Source organism: Sciurus vulgaris (genome assembly GCF_902686455.1).
Source record: "Sciurus vulgaris genome assembly, chromosome: 3".
Taxonomy (NCBI): Eukaryota; Metazoa; Chordata; class Mammalia; order Rodentia; family Sciuridae; genus Sciurus; species Sciurus vulgaris.
In genome coordinates this window covers 153,624,921-153,645,159 of record NC_136463.1, presented here as the reverse complement: position 1 = coordinate 153,645,159, position 20,239 = coordinate 153,624,921, and the positions used below count along the sequence as shown (strand labels likewise).

The 20,239-nt window shown below is 39.0% G+C and overlaps 1 protein-coding gene and 1 pseudogene across 3 annotated transcripts; one reads left to right on the top strand and one right to left on the bottom strand.

Moving 5' to 3' along the window:
• Window positions 1-649: 649 nt before the first annotated feature.
• Window positions 650-20,231, bottom strand: NIF3L1 (NGG1 interacting factor 3 like 1). 2 transcript variants are annotated; one of them, XM_079133155.1, is made up of 7 exons: window positions 20,201-20,231; window positions 18,455-18,965; window positions 16,906-17,068; window positions 13,699-13,825; window positions 10,214-10,352; window positions 8,508-8,591; window positions 650-2,238 (listed from the first exon to the last, which is right to left on the bottom strand). In XM_079133155.1, the coding sequence occupies exons 2-7, from the start codon at window positions 18,888-18,890 to the stop codon at window positions 2,054-2,056; spliced, it is 1,134 nt and encodes a 377-aa protein (XP_078989281.1). In that variant the 5' UTR covers window positions 18,891-18,965; window positions 20,201-20,231; the 3' UTR covers window positions 650-2,053. The 2 variants fall into 2 exon arrangements, with proteins under 2 accessions (XP_078989281.1, XP_078989280.1); XM_079133154.1 differs by lacking the exon at window positions 20,201-20,231 and having other exon boundaries at window positions 18,455-20,189.
• On the top strand, window positions 3,412-8,465 carry LOC306657293 (syntaxin-8-like; annotated as a pseudogene). The gene is made up of 2 exons: window positions 3,412-6,569; window positions 6,689-8,465. The product of its transcript is annotated as a syntaxin-8-like (transcript).
• Window positions 20,232-20,239: the final 8 nt, after the last annotated feature.

The following is a 20,239-nucleotide window of genomic DNA, read 5'->3' as shown; positions in this document are numbered from 1 at the left end:
CTGAGCCAGTGTCTTCTGCTTTCTAAGTAATTAATAATTAATTAATTACTTGGGCTTTTCCAGTATACTGTGCCACTTCTCTCCCAAGTGCATTTGTTCAAGCTGTCCCTCCTGACTCAATTCTACTACCCCCAGAAAACCTTCCCTACACCTTGTGCCTATCTTGAACATAGTCACTTAAAACAGCTTATCATAATTACCATCCAAATTTCTGATCTATGCTACCCCCACGTGTTTTAGCCCAGCACCTAGAAGGCAAATAGTGATTGGACCAAATACCATTAGATAGTCCCTCAAAGGATGTCTACCAGCTCATTCTTTCCCTTTTGACAGTGTTGATCATCCCTTTGAACCTTTCTCCTTGGTTTTGACACTACTCATTCTTTCCCCATCATCCTTTCTTGGCTGCTCCCTCATTTATAATTGAGGTACTTCACAAGACTCAGGCCTACTCATTTCTTCAGTGAATCAATGTTACAGGAGGTCCACTGAATAATTACTAAGTTAGGATCCTAAGTGCTCCAAGAGATAATTAGTTAGAAAAAGTACATATAGGGGTTGGGGATATAGCTCAGTTGGGGAGTGCTTGCCTTACTAAGCACAAGGCCCTGAGTTCAAATCCCCAGCACCACAAAAAAAAAAAAAAAAAAAAAAGTAACATACAAAAGAAATGTAAAATCCAACATTGTGGACAGTACTTTAAAAGATTTGCTTTTATCATTATCAAAGCAACATGCTCACTCAGAAGAGAAATTGTAAATACTTTTTAACATACTATCCAAAGAAAAATCACAGCAAAAATGGATTTCTTCCAGGCTTCCTATATCAATTTCATTGTAAATGTGTTTAAGAAGTGATTAAGCACAGAGGCTCTGGTGCAAACTGCCTGTATTAACTCCATCATTTCCTAGCTAAGCAGCCTTGGGAAAATTACTTAACCTGTTTTAGTTTCCTCAACTTTAAAATGAGTATAATACCTATATGCTTGTTTATAAGAATTGAAAGTTAATGTAGACACAAAGGACTCAGCAGAGCACCTGCCACAAGATCAACAAAATCAATACTGTATAATCACTAATATTATTTTAAAAGACAAGCATTATTGTGTGCTACTAATAAAATTACACATAAGTCACCTAAAAAGCAATAAATTGAACTATGGAAAATGTTCATAATTAAAAAAAAAAAAAAAGAGTTAACAAATCCTGATTCTGAAATTCATTTGGGAGATCTATGTGGATCTAGGAACAGGGACATATAAATAAGCCTTATCACCAAAGTGGCTGCTTCCTAGAGATAAATGTTCAAACCCAAGTTTTTAAAGCACATGTATATATTTTTTCAAAAGCATAAACAGTGGTTTATTTAAGAAAGTAGATTCATATTTTTTGTTTTAACGTTTTCTTTTTATTTGGGAAATATTTTCATATTTCTTTATGCCTTTCCTCTCCTATTTGCACAAGCTGCGCCGTAACTTTGAGCCCCAGCAGCTCTAGGCAAGCCGCGCCAGCGCTTCATATCCGCCTCTGCAGAGCTTGTCCTTGCAGCAGTACATGACCAGGAGACACATATTTAAGGAAGAGTAGGGGCAATGTGATGCCTCTGGAGTGCAGCAAGGAATACCCACTCAAGGAAGAATGAGGACTCTCACCAGAGGGAGAGACAGCAACCCATTGGTGTGGGGATGGTGATATTTACAAAAATCTTTAAAGTACATTTTTAATGCAAAGGCAGAGATGTCTAAAGTGGCATATCCCATCTAGAGTTTAAGGAGACAATTATTTGAGCTACTTCCCAAGAATGTTAAGTAAACATAATTTAGTAAATTTTTTCCAGAGTTTATAATGAAGATTTGTTCTTTAATATGGTATATATATTTCATTTTTTACCTTACAAGCTATAAAACATTTGGTGAGCCAGATTAACAAACCGAAGATGATAACACATTCTAAGACTCTCCTCTGGAAGGATCCCAACACCATTAACTCGTTACACATTTGAGTTTTGATCCAAATGATTTTTAGATTGTGTCATCCTTATGTTCCTGTACATGTTAAACAACATGAAGAGGGTCCCTGTCTATCTCTGACAAGATAATATCAATCTTATTCTCCAAGTGAGCACGCAGCATATCTTGAAGTTCAGAAAGAAAGCCTCGTTCAGTGTTGCTGTGTTCACAAAGGATGACATTTATTCCTTGGGAGGTAGCATCCAAAACATCATGATGGGACATTTCGCCTACCAAAAAGGAAAAACCAAATACTTAAATATTAGACAAGAAATTCTGTATGAAGTAAATGTAATACACATAACTACATATAGATCTAGAACATTGTGTACAGTTTTCTTACATGGCCCTCAGTGTGAAAAGAGAGGCCATCCCATTGAAAGTTCTCTTTCTTTCTCTGAGAAGACCCCAGGCAAGACAGTCAGATTTGTATCACTGTAATGAAATACGTGACACAGCCTATTTATGAAGAGGTTTATTTAGTTTTGGAGATTCAGGATGAAATGGTTTAGTGCAGCCTCTATGGTGAGGGCCATTCCTTGGATGCATCATCTGGTGTGGATGGTAATGGCAGGAGCTTATGTGGGATTGAACAAATGGTATACCTCCAACCTGGAGCAGAGAGGTCAACAGGCACCATGCTTGCTCCTTTTACGACAATCCTCTCAAAAGAACTCAAGGGATCACACAAGAACTACCTTCCAAGGCCACATATCCAATGATCCAGAGACCTCCCATTAGGCACCACCTCACAAAAGTTTCTTCACCTCCCAACAGTACCACTCTCAGGACCAAGTGTCTAATACATAAACCTCTGGGAGGACACAAACCATATCTAAATCATAGCAGCAATCTCTAATTTAGTATATTTAGAACCATATCTGTAAGAATATTAAAATGAAAGTACATTAAAATGTTTTCACAATAAAATAAGTGACCACTGCTAAGTAAAACAGCACTTTCAGGAAGTCCCCTTCTTATGTAAGCAAAAACAAACACCTCAGGGGAAAATCACAGATATACTTCCCAGAAGACCCTCTTATGATTTATGAGCACCAATATTTTCATCATCAACCTTAGTCTACTCATAAGGATGAAACAATTTCAAGACATTTCTAGACTAAAAAAAAAGGGTATAGTATCCTTTATATAAACACTGGGTTGGGTGTGGTGGAGCACACCTGTAATCCCAGTGGCTCAGAAAACTGAGGCAGGAGGTTCCAAGACAGGCTCAGTAACTTATAAAAGCACTAAGCAACTCAGTGAGACCCTGTCTCAAAATACAAAAAAGGGCTGGGGATGTGGCTCAGTGGTTAAGTGCCCTGAGTTCAATCCCCAGTACCAAAAACACACACACACACACACACACACACACACACACACACACACACACACACACACATATACACAAAATGCTTGAGTCCAGAAGTGTTTTAGATTTGGGATTTTTTTCTAATGTGGGAATATTTATATAAACATATAAAACATCTTAGGGATGGAACCCAAGACTAAACAGGAAATTCATTTATGTTTCATATGCCTTATATACATGGCATGAAAGTAATTCTATATAATATTTTGGTACAACTGTGTTTTGACTGTGACCTGTTACATGAGGTCAGGTGTGGAATTTTCCATGTATGGCGGCATCATGTCAGTGGTGCTCAAAAAGTTTTGTATTTTGGGGCACTTTGGATTTCTAAAAATTAGGGATATTCAACATGTATTTTTCTTTGACTAATGCAAAATTCCTAGAAGTTCTGATGTTATGGGTAGAAAATCTTATCTTTTATAAAATTATCTGGGAGATCAACTCAAATGTTTTAATGACCTATTAAAAACCACTTTGTGATTTTTTTTGGGGGGGGTGGGGGAAGTACTAGGGGTTGAATGCAGGGGTGCCCTACATCCTCAGTCCTTTTTATTTTAAGATATGGCCTTCATAAGTTTCTGAGGCTAGCCTTTAACTTGCTGTGATCCTTGGAAGCCTGAGGCTTCCAAGTAGCTATGATTATAGGCATGTGCCACCTCTCCAGGATATTTGTGAGCAAAGGATGACTTTGAATTTGATAACAAAAATACATTGTACACAATTTGGGTCATTTATAAAAACGTAATTTTGACCTATACTTATAAAGAAATGTGAAATTAAGATAGTGTTTTAAGGGGGGAAAAATGAATTGTTTTATTTTCAGTAATTTTCAATTCTCTACCAATTTGTGTCATTTCACTATTAGAAGTAGTTTGTATTCAAGCACCTTTTCAAAAATCTTACTAAGAGTGAAAATAAAGTAAAAGTAGAAAAAGACACTAAAGTGGCCAGTTAGAAGTCAAGTTTTAGGGAAGACAGCCTGGCTGCCCAGAATATCATAAACTCACAGGCTAGAGAGAGCCCAAAAGTGGAGAAATCAGCAAGGACCCTGCATTAAGAGTAGAGGCCAAAGGAAAGAAAAGCTAGGTGCAGATGGCACAGTGGAAGGAATAAGTAAAAGGAGAGCAAAAGAGACAAATGAAAAAGAATTTGGTGTGCAAGGAGACAGCTCCTATTTGCTGATCCTTACAGTATTTTACCCAGACCTAACACAATGCTATGAGGACAAAGCTGAGGAACTACTCCAGACTAGGAACACAGATCAGGCAAAAAAAAAAAAAAAAAAAAAAAAAGTGCTGTCAGGCAAGATGGCGCTAACATGCCTGTAATCCCAGCGGCTCAGGAGGCTGAGGCAGAAGGATCACAAGTTCAAAGCCAGCCTCAGTAACTTCCTGAGACCCTGTCTCAAAATAAATAAAAAGGACTGACGATGTGGCTCAGTGGTAATTCAATCCCTGGTCCCCCTCACTCCCCTCAAAAAAGAAAAAAGAAATGCTATAAATTTTGATCAACCAACAAAATTTCAGTATGACTGCATATCAAATACGTGTTTTAACAATATTAAATTCTGAAAATTCAAAAACATTCTACAGTTATAAAAAAATTCTTTGTTCTTGGATTATTTACTAAAAGGTAAAGTGGCATCACATCTGTGATTTATTGCAAAATGGTTCCAAGGGAAATACACAAGTATATATGTGTATATACATTTTATTATATATATTGTAACATATATACTTACACAAGGTAAGCATCACTAATTTGAAAATCTGAAACTTTCACAGTGATGCCAACAAAATGCCACAAGTAGATGATTCCACACCTGACCTCAAATAATGGTCACAATCAATATGTAGACATACTAAGAATAATGTATAAAATTACCTTCAGACCATATGAAACGTGAATGAATTTTGTGATCCATCGCCAAGATATCTCATTAAGTATATGCAAACTTCCAAAACTCCAAAAAATTCCAAAAATCTAAAACACTTGTCTCAAGCAGTTTGGATGAGGGATACTTACCCTGTATATACATATCTGCACACGCGAATATAGTATGTACATAATTTATACATAAAATCAGGGCTGGAGTTGCGACTCAGTGGTAGAGTGCTTGCTTGGCATGTATAAGGCCTTGAGTTCAACACTCAGCACCACATATAAATAAATAAAATAAAAGATACATTGACAACTAAAAAAATATTTAAAAAAACCTTTAAGAATGTAAAAATGTGACAAAATGCAACCATTAGTAATCTAGGTGGAGGGCATATAGGAGTTTATTACACTACTTTGTAACTTCTATGGGTCTGAAATGCCTTCAAGTAAAAAGTTCAAATTAATTTTTAAAATAGCCACATGTCATACTATACGGTACTCAGTCAAACTATGTATATATTGAAAGTTTATTTCAATCTGGCACAAATAGAAGGCTCAAGAAATCTTATGCTTTTAGAATAGAAAACAGGTAATGGTCAAATACATTTTCAATTTATTGTCTCAGAGCAATTATATCAGCCTTGCTCAAATGTTGCACTTCTCTACTTCTAGATGCCATGATACTTGGAATGCAGCAGCCTTCACGGAACAGTGCACTAGGTAATAGGGCATAGGTGCAGGGGCAGGAAAGGCACAGAAGGAGCCAAGAGAATGGTGAGGGTGAAGACCTTAGAGTCTGGACCCAGAAGTAGGAAAAGCACTTCTTTGACTTACTTTGTCCTAAATTCAAGAAGGAGCCAAGGTGGAAATACAGTGTACACAGTGGGGCTTCTAAATACCTCCAAATCCTTTGAAGGAATAGTTGGCTAAGGTTGGTCATATTCCTGAGTAACTAGGTCAAAAAATTCTTTCAAAAGGAACTGTCTGAGCTGCGGGCAGAGGCGGCACGATGGTACCAGATCCCTGGTTCTCCACGTATGATTCTACCAGCCAAATTGCCCAAGAAATTGCTGAGAAAATTCAACAACGAAATCAGTATGAAAGAAGAAGTGAAAAGAAATCCAAGCTTACAGTGACAATCAGAACTTTGTTGCAGAATCTGAAGGACAAGATTGCCCTTTTGAAGGACTTATTGCTCAGAGCTGTGTCAACACATCAGATAACACAATCAAGGGGATCGAAGACAGAACCTACTGGATGATCTTGTAGCACACGAGAGACTACTTCTGGCATCCTTTAAGAATGAGGGTGCAGGGGCTGGGGAGATAGCTCAGTTGGTAAAGTGCTTGCCTTGCAAGCACAGGGCCCTGGGTTCGATCCCCAGCACCCCCCCCCAAAAAAAAAAAAAAAAAAGAATGAGGGTGCAGAGCCAGACCTAATCAGGTCCAGCCTGATGAGTGAAGAGGCTAAGCGAGGAGCACCCAACCCTTGGCTCTTTGAGAAGCCAGAGGAGACCAGAGGCCTGGGTTTTGATGAAATCTGGCAACAGCAGCAGAAAATCATCCAAGAACAGGATGCAGGCCTTGATGCCCTTTCCTCTATCATAAGATGCTAAAAACAAATGGGACAGGAAATTGGGAATGAATTGGATGAACAAAATGAGATAACTGATGACCTTGCTAACCTTGTGGAGAACACAAATGAAAAATTTCCCACTGAAATCAGGCGTGTGAACCTGGTTCAACCTCATGTGGGATAATAATGGTGATTTTATTGCTGCTTGTGGCTATTGTGTTTGTTGCAGTCTGGCCAACCAACTGATAGCAATAAAGGGACCACCTGCTGTGACACCAGCCAATGATGAAATAAAAGCCCTGCACCCTTTTGGTATGTAAAACCTCTCAATAAACTCCCCCCAGCTCTGAAGGAAAAAAAAAAAAAAGTTCTTTCAATAAAAATTAACCAGTATCTTTTAGGTTGTATTTCAAGGACAGAAGCATAGAAGCCAGACAAATAATCATGTACTATCCAACTGGAATGCATATTAAAGGTTAAGGACAAAGGATTAGGGATCCAAGAGGGGCAGGAGCAAGACAATGTCAGCACAAGCTTCACACAGGAGGTCTCTGGGTTTATCATCACAAGGACAAAGAAAGAGACAAGGAAAAGGTATTCTATGCAGAGAAAAGAGTATAACAAAGGGCTATATGGAAGAAGATACAATGTTTAGCCTTCACTAGGACAGAAGAAAATCACCAAATGCCTTTGAACCTGATAATAACACTATAAATTTGTCCTTTCAAGTTAATTTTGAGCTGGGCATGGTAATGCACTCCTGTAATCACAGAAGCTCAGGAGGCTGAGGCAGGAGGATTGCAAATCCAAAGCCAGTCTCAGCAACTTAGCGAGGCCCTAAGCGAGACCCTGTCTCAAAAAAAAAAAAAAAAAAAAAAAAAAGAGCTGGGGAGGTGGTTCAGTGATTAAGCACCTCTGGGTTCAATCCCTGTTACCAAAAAACAAAAACAAAACCATAAAAAAAAAAAACAAAATATGGGGGGGAGCATAGGACAAGATTAGAGGCTTGATGCAGTGATGTAGAGATGATGACTACAGATAAGTGAAAAGGTTCTGGAAAGATTTTGGAGATTGAACTGATAGGAACTGATGACTGGCTATGGGACTGAGTAAGAGTAACCATTTTCATTTTTAGTCCTAGCTACTTGGGAGGTTGAGACAGGAGAATAAACAGAGTCTAGGAGTTCAAGGCCAGACTGAGCAACACAAAGAGACCTATCCCCCAAAAACAAAACAAATTTTTTTTTAAAAAAGGAGGAACCATTGTCAAGGTGACAAAGTGAGGGCTGGGGATATAGCTCAGTTGGTAGAGTGCTTGTCTGTCAAGCACAAGGCCCTGGGTTCAATCCCCAGCACCGCAAAAAAAAAAAAAAAAAAAAGTGACAAAGTGTTCTATTAACTGACATGAAATCTGAAAGAAACTAGGTTAAGAAAATATATTACAAATTGCTCAACATCAATTTTTGAGATAATCTAATAATAAACTGTTAAATTATTTCTTTCCTACACCAACAATACAGTGTGCCCCCAAATCTCGTATAATTGCTACATAGTTCAAGACCAAAAAATATTTATTAGACATCTGCATGTGAGGTGCTGTCCTAAAATCTGCTTTTCTGAATTTGTAAAAAATAAAACAAGATTGAGAAACAGGGCCAAAGGCTGTCTTACCTGTGAGGTAAAGGTCAGCCTCCACTCCCTGCAGAACGCTGCTCCCAGAGCCAGCACACAGGGCCACAACTTTGATTTGGGACTCTTAAAGAAAACAAAGGAAACAGTAAAAAGAGATCAATATTTTATGAAACCCTTTCAGTTTAAAATTATAACTTGTACCTCAATTACCAAATGTAATGCAGATCCTTGTTGTCATCATCAGTATATGAATTATGCCTACTGAATTAAAAACATTTTTAATATAGGCAAACTAATCCTCAGCGAACCCAAATCAGGGATATCATTCCTTTGGATGTGGTTGCACAAGCCTACAGAGCTCTGAACAGTACCAATGGTGCAGCTCTAGGCTTTACTACAATGCTGCCAGGTCAAGTAACTTCACCTGGGTCTTCAGACAACAGTGGAGAGGATGGCAGCACGAACTCTCCTCTCAGGAAAGAAAAATGAGAAACTAAAGGGGTCAGTTGGAGAGAGAAATGAGTGGATTTGGAACACATGTTTAATATAGTATTTAACTTCAAAGAGCACCTTCTGAAAAGTGAAATAAAAGACATTTCCAAGCCAAAATCCACTTAGGTTCCTATTAGCAGTCACTCCAGGTTAACAAATGTGTCAAAGTGGGACTGTGGGGTTGGACTGAAGCCTTATCCCATATGTCATTCATTTTCTTTGGAACTAATTTTCAAAAGTAATTTGATTTAACTGTACCTTTTAGGTAAGTTACTTATCTCTCTGACCCTCTATTTTTCACCTATAAAATGGTAGTAATAATACCTACCACACAGCCAACAACACTAGCATTTACTGTAAAATGTGAGTCACTGCGCCATGTCACATGGATTACACTAAACCACAAGTTGTTTTGTTATTAATGCAGGTTTTTTTGGCTACATCCCCAGCCCATTAATGCAGTTTTTATAGATGAGGCAACCAGGGTACTTGTCAGAGTCACAAAGCAAATAGGAAAAATTGGAACCCAGGGTGGCTGACATCAAGATCCACACTTACAACCACTGTGAGCCCGTTTTTGCAGTGGGAGCTCACACACTTAAGAACAGACACTCATTATAGTGCTGTCCTCACTGATGCTATCCAACAAATGTCTCTTCATTTGTTTTGTTCCCAAAAGTACTGGGAAAAGAAGAAGAGAAGGCATTAGCTACAGAATCAGTAACTGCACTGTGCAAGATCAATTACTAGCACCTTACTTTAAAATATCACCCATCTTGCAAAGGGCAAAACTTACATACACTGTCACTGTGAACAGTCACGAGTCCAGCTCTCATCCTGGCATGTGTAGGACTGCACTTTATGTCCTCTCTGGGTTTTACTGGGTAAGGTGACTAAAACTGGAAAATGGACTGAGCAAATCTAACACATATCATTTCCAACCTATTATTCTTAATTGATGACTTAACACCCTTCTCTTTCTTTCTCTCTCTTTGCAACAGTAACTGGTTTATAATGAGCAGACTTCCCCTGCTGACTTGGGATGAACACAGTATGACTAAGAAATATCACTGTTTAAGCCAGTGAGATGTATTCCACAGTGTAACCTAGCCCACACTGATCAACAAAGTAAGCCAATCATTTCCCATAAGCTATTAACCTGTTCTTTATCACTTAATCTAAAAAATTCAAAGTTTTAACCTTTGTTCATGGACACCAGTGGTACACTGAATAAATGAAGGAGACATATTTACCTAAAGTACTCCCTACACCAAGAGCTAAGCGAAGATGAGACAGCTTTAGGTGTCTTTTAATACGCTCAGTAATGGTTGCCAGGGAGACAGATTCATCCAGTGTGCATAACCGCCCCATTCCAGTATGTAGAAGCAAAGGCTGAAGAGAAACACAAATTAGAAACACTGACCATCAATCCAGGCATAATGGCTCACACCTATAATTGCAACAACTTGAAAGGCTGAGGCAGGCAGATCACAAGTTTGAGGCCAGCCTTAGCATCATAGAGACTTTGTCTCAAAATTAAAAAAAAAAAAAAAAAAAAAAAAAAAAAGACTATCCATCCATCAGTCCTAAAAAATAAACTTACAGAACAAATAGTAAATACTGAAATCAATAAAATATGCACTTTATGAGCTTACTATAGCACACTCTAGGATAAAATCAGGGGAGGCAAACAATCTTGACTTTAGGAGCTGACAGCCTCCCAAGAGGGCATATGTTTAATTAAATAATCATTAACAAAAGTGGTTAAGTACAAGGTAGGTGCTACTATTAGGGAACCACAAAAGAATGACAATTTAATTGAGCTGGGTCTGGGGGCAGAATTGTAATTAAAGAAGGTCTAACATAGACTTGTGTCTTACAGAAAAACCAGAAAGGAGTTTGAAAGGGGTGTGATGTCAAGTGCAGTGTGGTAGTAGAGGAGTAGGATGAGGTGTGCAAGGGCATTCTAAACTGAGAGAACACATACAAAGGTATCAGAGGTGTGAGCACACTGTGAAGGCAAAATCAAAAGCAGAAAGTATGGCTGACATGCACAACAGGTGCTGGGGAAGGACAGGAGGCTGGAGCAGTAAGGCTTTTCTGTATTGTGCTAAATGTAAGCCTTCTCTGGCCACAGCAGGTGACCAGTGAGGAGACTACTAGTATCCCAAGGGAGGCAGGTGAGAGTTCAGCTGCAGAAGCTCTCAGCTGGTAGAGCTTACAGAGAAGAGAAACATTTTAGAAATATGGGGATAGAATCTCAGAGCTTGGATTTATAGGACCAAGGGAGAAATTGTGGAAACTCGATGACTGAGGATACGGGGGGGAAAAAAAAAGGCTATAAGGGGGTGAGACAGAGATAAGGTCAATATTTTCATATAGTAGAGTCTGACATCAGGTACATGCCTTAATCCCAACAACTTGGGAGGCTGCCACAGGAGGACCATGATTTGAAGGCCAGTCTGGGCAACTTACTGAGACCTTATCTCAAAATATAATTTAAAAAGGGTTGGGTAAGTTATGGAACCAATCTAGGTGCCTGTCAACAGATAATTGGATAAATAAAGTGTAATAAATATATACAAAGGAATTCCACTTGGTCATAAAGAATGAAATTACGGGGCTGGGGCTGTAGCTCAGGGGCAGTGCACTTGCCTAGCATGTGTGAGGTACTGGGTTCAATCCTCAGCACCACATTAAAAAAATACATCAATAAAGAATAAAATTATATTATTTTCTAGTAAATGAGGACTGGGGATATAGCTCAGTTGGTAGAGTGCTTGCCTTGCATGCACAATCCCCAGCACCAAAGGAAAAAAAAAAAATTAATCTTAATTTAGTAAATGAATGGCACTTGAGAACATCATGCTATGTGAAATAAATCATGCTCAAAAAATTTAGGGCCTGAATGTTTTCTTATTTGTGGAAGCTAGAGACAAATAAGGAGAAAAAAGGGTTAGGGGAACATGAAAATAAAAAAGGCGAACAGTGGAGCACAGAAAGGGGATCACAGGGAAGGGAAAAAGGTTGGGGAAGAGGAGCAGCTGCAGAATGAAACTGACCAACTTATATGCATACATGAATATATCTCACTGAACTCACCTGTTGTGTGTATCTATAATATACCAATTAAGTAAAAAACAATAAACAAATAGACCAGTAGAGAAAGGGGATCGCAGGAAGGAGGAGAGGGAAAGGGGAAGTATTGGAAACTGAAAATGAACAATGTTACATGCATTTATGATTATGTCAAAATGAATCCCACTATTATATAACTATAATACCCAAATATAAACATTTTTTAAAAAGAGAAAGAAGAAAAGACTGGGGATGTAACTCAGTGGTATAGCACTTCCACAGGCCCTGGATTCAATCCAAAGTAACACACACACACACATGCAAAATTGTATATATTAGATCTGAAATACTTGTGAGGATCCAGGTGTGGTGGCACATGCCTGTAATCCCAGCAGCTCCGAGGGCTGAGGTAGGGGGACCGCAGGTTCAAGGCCAGACTCAGCAATTTAGCAAGGCCCTAAGGAACTTAGCAAGACTCTGTCTCACAATAAAAAAATAAAAGCGGTTAGGGGATGTGACTCAATGGCTAAGTGCCCCTGGGTTCAATTCCCAGTACCAAAAAAAGAAAGAAAAATACTTGTGAGATCTATAAATGGGAAATGTCCAGAAAGTAGTTGTAAATATGGTTTTTGTTTTTGTTTTTCACCTTAAGAAAGTATTCTGAGACAGGTGCAGTGCCGCATGCTTGTGATCCCAGCAGCTTGGAAGGCTGAGGCAGGAGGATCATAAGTTCAAAGCCAGCCTCAGTAACTTAGCGAGGCCCCAAGCAACTCAGCAAGACCCTGTCTTTAAATAAAACATAAAAAAGGGCTGTGATTAAGTGCCCCTGGGTTCAATCCCTGGTACCATTAAAAAAATAGAAAAAGAAAAGAAAAAGAGGGCTGGGGATATGGCTCAGTTGGTAGAGTACTTGCCTTGCAAGCACAAGGCCCTGGGTTCAATTCCTAGTACCTCAGAAAAAGAAAAGAAAAAGAAAGCATTCTGAGCCAGAAAGTAAAAACAGAGGAATCAACATTATATGTATTATGCGCCAAATTAACAGAGTGAATGAAATGGTCTAAAGAGAAGGTAATACAAAGACACAAAACCTAGAGTGCTCTGACTAAGTCTGTGCCCTGGAGGAAATACCAAAATTTTCCTAAACTTGGAGTATCTCCCTTTCTCAATATTAAGTCCTTATCACAACTTTGCCCTCCCCCTCTCCCCCTCCTTCTCCCCTTTTCCTCCTCCTCCTTCTTTTGTGTGAATGTGATGTTGGAGATGAAACTCAGGGCCTCACACACTAGGCAAGCACTGTACCACTAAGCTATACCCCCAGCTCCTGCCTTTGAACTTATTTAAGTAATAACTGGATTGCTGATCCAACAGTATAAAAATAAATTTGTTCAACAAAAATATAGAAAAATGAAACTCATCAAATGGTACACATTAAATATGAGTAGTTCTTTATCGATTTTGCCTCAATAAAGCTGTTAACAAATGCACAGTAATGTAAGACTAAACATAAAATATTTTAAAATATTTTTTAAATGTTGATGGACCTTTATTTTATTCATTTATTTATGTACAGTGTTGAGAACCAAACCCAGTGATTCACAGATGCTAGGCAAGCACTCTACCACTGAGCCACAACCCCAATTCCATAAAACATTTTTATTACCTTCTCCAACGACAGAATTTCAGTCTTTGGATAAAGTTGTCTGTTCTGGGACAGAAAAGCCACCACCTGCATCAAAGCCTTCTGAGTACAATTCAGACTGATATACGTTTGTTCTTCATTGTCAATCCTAGAAAAAAAAATCACTAGTTGGTTTGGGATAGAAAAAAATCAAAATGTATTTTTAAGACTCCACAGTTGATAAATTAGCTGATAGAGTACATTTATATGAAACTAAGACTTTAATCAACAGAACTCATTCTATCTTAAACCAATCCATGTTCTAAAATAATGTTTTCTGAGATAGTAGTATGCATCAGAATCACCGGGAAGAATAATTATGACAGAGTGCTGGGCCCTACTCTAAGTTTCTGATTCAGTTACATCTAGGTGAGATGCTGTGAATTTATCTTTCTAACAAAATGTTGTGAGAGTTCAGGAGGTGGGGCCTTACTGAAGGAAGTGGGCCACTGAAACATGGCCTTAAAGAGTACATTTTGTCTCTGACCCCTATCTCTCTCTCTCTCTCTCTCTCTCTGCTTCTTTGCCGTCAGGAGGGGAGCAACCCACTAACAATGATACAGGGGGCACCTGTATCACTGCTGAGAAGTAATGCCCTAGAGCCTCCCCTGCCCCCCGCAAAAAATGGCACCAAAAAGTTTTGATAATCACAGAATTCTAAAACTAAAGGACACCTTAAAATATAATCTGGGGGCTGGGGATGTGGCTCAGTGTTGAAGTGCTTGCCTAGCCCCAGGGTTCAATCCTTAGCAAAGGGAAGGAAGGAAGGAAGGGAGGGAGGGAGGGAAACATAATCTGGAAGTATAGCTGTCAACATTGGAATGTGGTGCTTTGAAAAAAAGACAAACAATGGCTGGGCCCCTATCAAGTGGTAAAACCTACATATGATCTGCAATGTGGAAAAATTGAACTAAAAAGTTCATCAGTAAAAAGAGGAACACTGGGCCTGGGATTGTGGCTCAGTGGTACAGCATTTGCCTGGCATGTGTGAGGCACTGAGTTCGATTCTCAGCACCACATATAAATAAATGAATAAAATAAAGATCTAGCAACATGGGGGAAAAAAAAAAAAAAAAAAAAAGGAACACTGCTGGGCTGGGGATATAGCTCAGTTGGTAGAGTGCTTGTCTTGCATGCACACAAGCACCAGGCCCTGGGTTTGATCCCCAGTACCCCCCGAGGGTGGGGGGGACACTTAATGGTACTGCAGTATGTCGTAATAAGCAACAGTACACAGCAACTAAAAAGAATGGTATATACAAAAATGAAAAGATCTTTAAGACATGCTATTAAGAAAGGCAAAAGGAACATACTATCTTAATTAAGAAAACAATGTAAAATAAAACTGTACATTTCTTCATGTCCCTGTATCTGTTTGAAAAGATACCACTTCTCTGTAAACAAAGGAAAAGACAACTTGAATTAAAGATACTGGGATTGAGTAGAAGGAATAGGGGACTATTGTATTGTTGGAATTTTTTATCCTTCATTTGTATACTTAACTTTCAATTTCAGTATTTACACAGTGTTTAAGTATGGCAGAGGACATCCACAGCTGAAATCTTTGCAAAGTCCCAGGAATAAATTTTCTTGAGATTCTTAAAAATTTTCTTGAGATTTCTCCAAAAATACTCCAAGATACTTCTGATGATTTCATAATAAGAAATCAATACTTAAGCCAGGCACAGTGGACAAGTCTGTAATCCCAGCAGCTCGGGAGGCTGAGGCAGGAGGATCACAAGTTCAAAGCCAGCCTCAGCAACTCAGAGAGGCCCTAAGCAACTTAGTGAGACCCTGTCTCTAAATAAAATACAAAAGGGTTGGGGATCTGGCTCAGTGTTTGAGTTCCACTGGGTTGTTCAATCCCCAGAACACCCATCCCCCAAAAAATCCACCAAAACATTCATTAAAGGGATCATTTTTGGTGTAGCCTCATATAGAATTCAATTTTAATAAAAAGTCATATTTATCATTGTTATTAAAACAACTACTCAGCCCTCCCTCTGTATACCTTGTTTGTTCTTGGTCTTTTGGGGGAGGGGTGGTGACACTGAACCTTGCTAGCCAAGTGCTCTACCACTAAACTAAACCCCCATCTCCTGCCACCTTTTCTGGTACATCCACTGGTATTAGGATGAATTAGACTAAAAGAAAATCACCTCTCTCTGCCCTAAATAACTAAATGCTTGACCATATAAGAGGCACTTAAATGTATTTTTCCTTTAAAGTGTTTAGGGATTACTAATTTGCCAAGAACTTGAGAAAATAAGCCTTATATTATTACTACATCATTAGGGTCTGTCTGCATTCTCTAAAGTAAAAAGAATTACCTTTAAACATTACCAGGAGGATTAGAATACTATATGTAAAATATATGATATGGTGCCTCCCATATGGAAAATATTCAATAAGTATTTCCATTTTAATTGTCTTGAAAAAATTCCATAGTCATCCTTGTCTGGGACCCACAGGGAAATGAGAAGTACACAGTTTGTAAACCAATGCCAGGAAAATATGATTTGTTTCAAACCTAAGTATCAGAATGTAATGATTTGGATCTAAAATCTCTTGCAAAGGCCCATTTGTTGAAGGAGTGGTCCCCAATGGAGCAGTGGAGACCTTTGGGAGGTGACTGGATCATGAGAGCTCTAACTTCATCAATGGATTAATCCATTTGTGGGTTCATAACTCAATGGGCTATCGGGAAGTGGTAAAAACATTAGGAGGTGAATCCTACTTGGAGGAAGCGGATCATTGGGGGCATGACCTTGAAGGGTATATTTTGGCCCTGGTCCTGCTCCTTCCTCTCCCTCTCCCTCTCCCTCTCCCCCCCCCCTCCCCCTCCCCTCCCTCTCTCCTCTCTCTCTCTCTCTCTCACGTGTCTCTCTCTTCTCTCCTCACTCTCACTTTCTCTGCTTCCCTGCTGCCATGAGGTGAGCAGCACTGGTCCACCGTAATCCCCATTGTGATATTCTGCCTCACCATAAGCCCAGAAACAATGGAGCTGAGTAACTATGGACTGAACCTTATGAAACCATGAACCAAAATTAAACTTTCTTTCTTAACATTGATTTCTCTTAGTTATATTGTCATAGCAACAGTTTTCTATTTCTAAGACATAGAATTGTAGACTTTGTAAGAAAGTACTTACCAACAAATACATAGAAACAAGAGAAAAATATATTGTACCTAGCAGAAAAAGAAGTGACAGAAACATTTCCAATTCCTTTCACTGCAGACATGACTTTTTCCAGGTCTTGGGTGTGCTTAACACTGAATTCTATTCGGTGAGTTCCCTCTGTAGGGTAGCTGGGAGCTTTGGAAGGATGTATGGGATTGGAGGTACAAGCTCCTAGAGAAAAAATTGTGGAAAATTTAAGTTTTGTTGGTTTTTTAAGATTAAAAGTAAGAGAAATTATTATAGGCAAAATAAGAGTATTTTTTAAGATTTGGGCTGGGATGTGGGTCAGTGATAGAGAGCTTGCCTGACACGCACAAGGTCCTGAGTTCTACTGCACCACCACAGAAAATTATTTTTATGTTTTTGTAATACACACGCACATACCCCCTTTATGTGTACATTGCCAGCCCTATAGTCTAGGGATTTGGTAAGGACATACAAAATCAAATAATTAAATAATAACAAAAAAAAAATAATTAAATGATAACAAAAAAAATTAATAACAAAAAAATAAAATAATAACAACAAATTAAATAATAACAACAACAAAAAATCAAACCAGGCACAGTGGTGCACGCTTATAATCCTAGCTACAAGATATGCTGAAGCAAGAAGATTGCAACTGGGCAACTTGGCAAAGCAAGAACTACCTCAAAAAATAAAAAAGGCTGGGGATGTAGTTCTGGGGTAGAGCACCCTGGGTTCAATCTCCTATGCAAAAAAGAGAGAGAAACATTACTGAATTATTTTCCAGACTTTTAAATTTCAGAATAATCTGGACAAGAAAGACTGACTTACGGAATTTTTTTGAGATGATATACAGATTGTCTCCTGCTTGGTAAATCTACCCATGTAAAATGTACCCATTCTTGGCTGGGGAGATAGCTCAGCTGGTAGAGTGCTTGCCTCACAAGCACAAGGCCCTGAGTTCAATCCCCAGTACCGCAAAAATAAATAAATAAATAAATAAATAAATAAATAAATAAATAAATAAATAAATAAAATGTACCCATTCTTTTCAGGCTACAAATCTGTTGACTACATTAATAGAGATATTTCATTATAAAAGCTTTAGCCCAAAATGATTTATCAAAAGTCTCTCAAAAAAAGCTTTATTAGAAAGCATTATCTTAAAATGACTAACAAAAATAAAGCTTACACACATATTCTGAATTTCCTCATTATACTGACATTACACTGGACATTATGAAACCCTGATGTCTACTTCACTAACACACCAAGCATATCCTGGACAGGCCTGAGCTTTCAATTCAACAAGCACTATTTGAATGCCTGGGTGCTAGTCATTGCATCACATGAGCAAGGAATCCTAACAATGAAGAGTTCTTAAGTTCTCCCTATTCATTAAGGATAACCATGTTTCATTTTTTCAAAAGCAATTTAAAGGCCTGATTTCAGCAACATTATTTTAGATATATAAAAACAGAATGACGTCCCTTCAGCCCTAAAATAGTTAAAACTTTCCTGGAAAGACGTTCTAAAATTTCTAAGTATTTGTGGGAAATATTAAATATGAAAGAACAAGAGGCTTCTCACCAAGCCCTTTGGCCAACCAGTTGTTGACTCCCTGGGGTGCAGCATCATAAGCCGTGTGAGGAGAATAGATGCCGACTCTATTCTCTAGAGCCCGGATGACCAGGCGTTCCTTCCAGCTTTTCCAGGTTACCCGCTTCAAGGGTCGGAAGATAGGTGGATGGTAGGAGAGGATGAGATCTGCCTTCTTTTGCAGAGCCTCCTCCATTACCTCTTCAGTCAAGTCATTGGTCAGGAAGAGAATGTTTACAGTATGTGGTGGACTTGGTTCCACCAGTAATCCAACATTGTCCCAACTCTCAGCAAATGACAGGGATGCAAAGTCATTCAAGGAGGAAAGAAGAACCTTCAAATCCATGAAGGAACGAGAAGAACTGCAGATACCAGACTGGACAAGCCGGACTGTTGCAGGGACCAAGCGTACACAAGATGACAACATACAGAAATCAGGTAAAACTGAGTGTCTGAAGTCAAAATATAGGAAAAGGTACTCGTGTACACTTTAGGTCTGGACCTGTGAGGCATCAAAGCACATGGGCAAAATATCTATCATTATACAGACCTGGTTTCAAGTAGTAGCTCTGCTCCTTTCCAGCCCACTGTAGCCTAAGTAAGTCACTAACCTCTGACAGTTTTTTCTCATGTACAAAATGGAAACACAATCTACACTGCAGTCATCTGGACAAGTCAACAGATTAATATGCAGCCTAGCAAAACCTCACATAAAACACACTAATGTTCATTTCTTCTTCTTCCAGGCTCCCCACACCTTGGCGATTTGTGTGTGTGTGTGTGTTTCTGTTTTTGGTACTGGGGATAATACACAGGATGACTTTCCCACTGAGTTACATCCCCAGTCCCTTTTATTTTGGGATAGTGTATCACTAAGTTGCCCATGCTGGCTTTGAACTTGCTTTCTTGCCTCAGCCTCTCAATTTGCTGGGACCAAAAAATGTGTCCCACCAGGCCTGGCTCATACCTGCGTTCTTGTTTTCCCCAACCTTGCTTCAACCACCCTATCACATCTTCATTACTCTTAAGTATTACCCTCTCAAACTTTCTCCAACTTCCTAAAGCTTTTCTTGACGTTTTCTTTTTCTCAGTGTTCTTCTCCAGCCTCCCTCCGTCATAACATTGACATTTGTTATAATTCTATTGGCTTCAGTATGCCAAAGCTACTGGAGAATAAGAACTATCTTAGTATTAAATCTCAATATCATCAGGCGCCAGCAATTCCAGCTTCTCCAGATGCTGAGGCAGGAGGATCACAGATCACAAGTTCAAATCCAGTCTGGGAAATTTAGAGACCTTGCCTCAAAACAAAACATTAAAAAAGGCTTGGGATAAAGCTCAGAGGTAGAGTCCTACTGGGGTCAATCCCCAGTACCACAAAACGAACAAAATATAAAGCGGAGAATAATGCCCGTCTTAGAGTAAGCCCTGTTTGCTATTGTTAGTAACATCAGTAGGGCTCTACGACCTGCAAAATGCTCCCTCTACGTCACTTCATCTACTTTTATTTCAATGTCAGCTCAGGCCCTTTCCAGGACAAGAACCGGGGGGGGCAGCCAGTAAATTCTTGATTCAGGACCCTTGCCCCTCTCATATGACAAAACAGTTTTCTCTCCTAATCTCCTTTCCTGTCCTTTCTCTGCAGCACTCCAAAACAATCACAGCCAGCCATAACCACGACGTGAGGCAAAGCGCACAACACTATCCTCGTGGGTTTTGAAATCGCCCACTACTCACCAGCCCCGGAAATTTCTTCGTGCGTCATTTCCGGTCCTG

Coding starts and splice junctions, on each gene's coding strand:
- NIF3L1 (XM_079133155.1), bottom strand. CDS start 18,890: ATGTTGTCATCTTGTGTACGCTTGGTCCCTGCAACAGTCCGGCTTGTC. Junction 13,826..16,905: donor GTCACTTCTTTTTCTGCTAG/GTACAATATATT, acceptor TTTTTTTTCTAG/GATTGACAATGAAGAACAAA. Junction 10,353..13,698: donor AAATTCTGTCGTTGGAGAAG/GTAATAAAAATG, acceptor GTTTCTCTTCAG/CCTTTGCTTCTACATACTGG.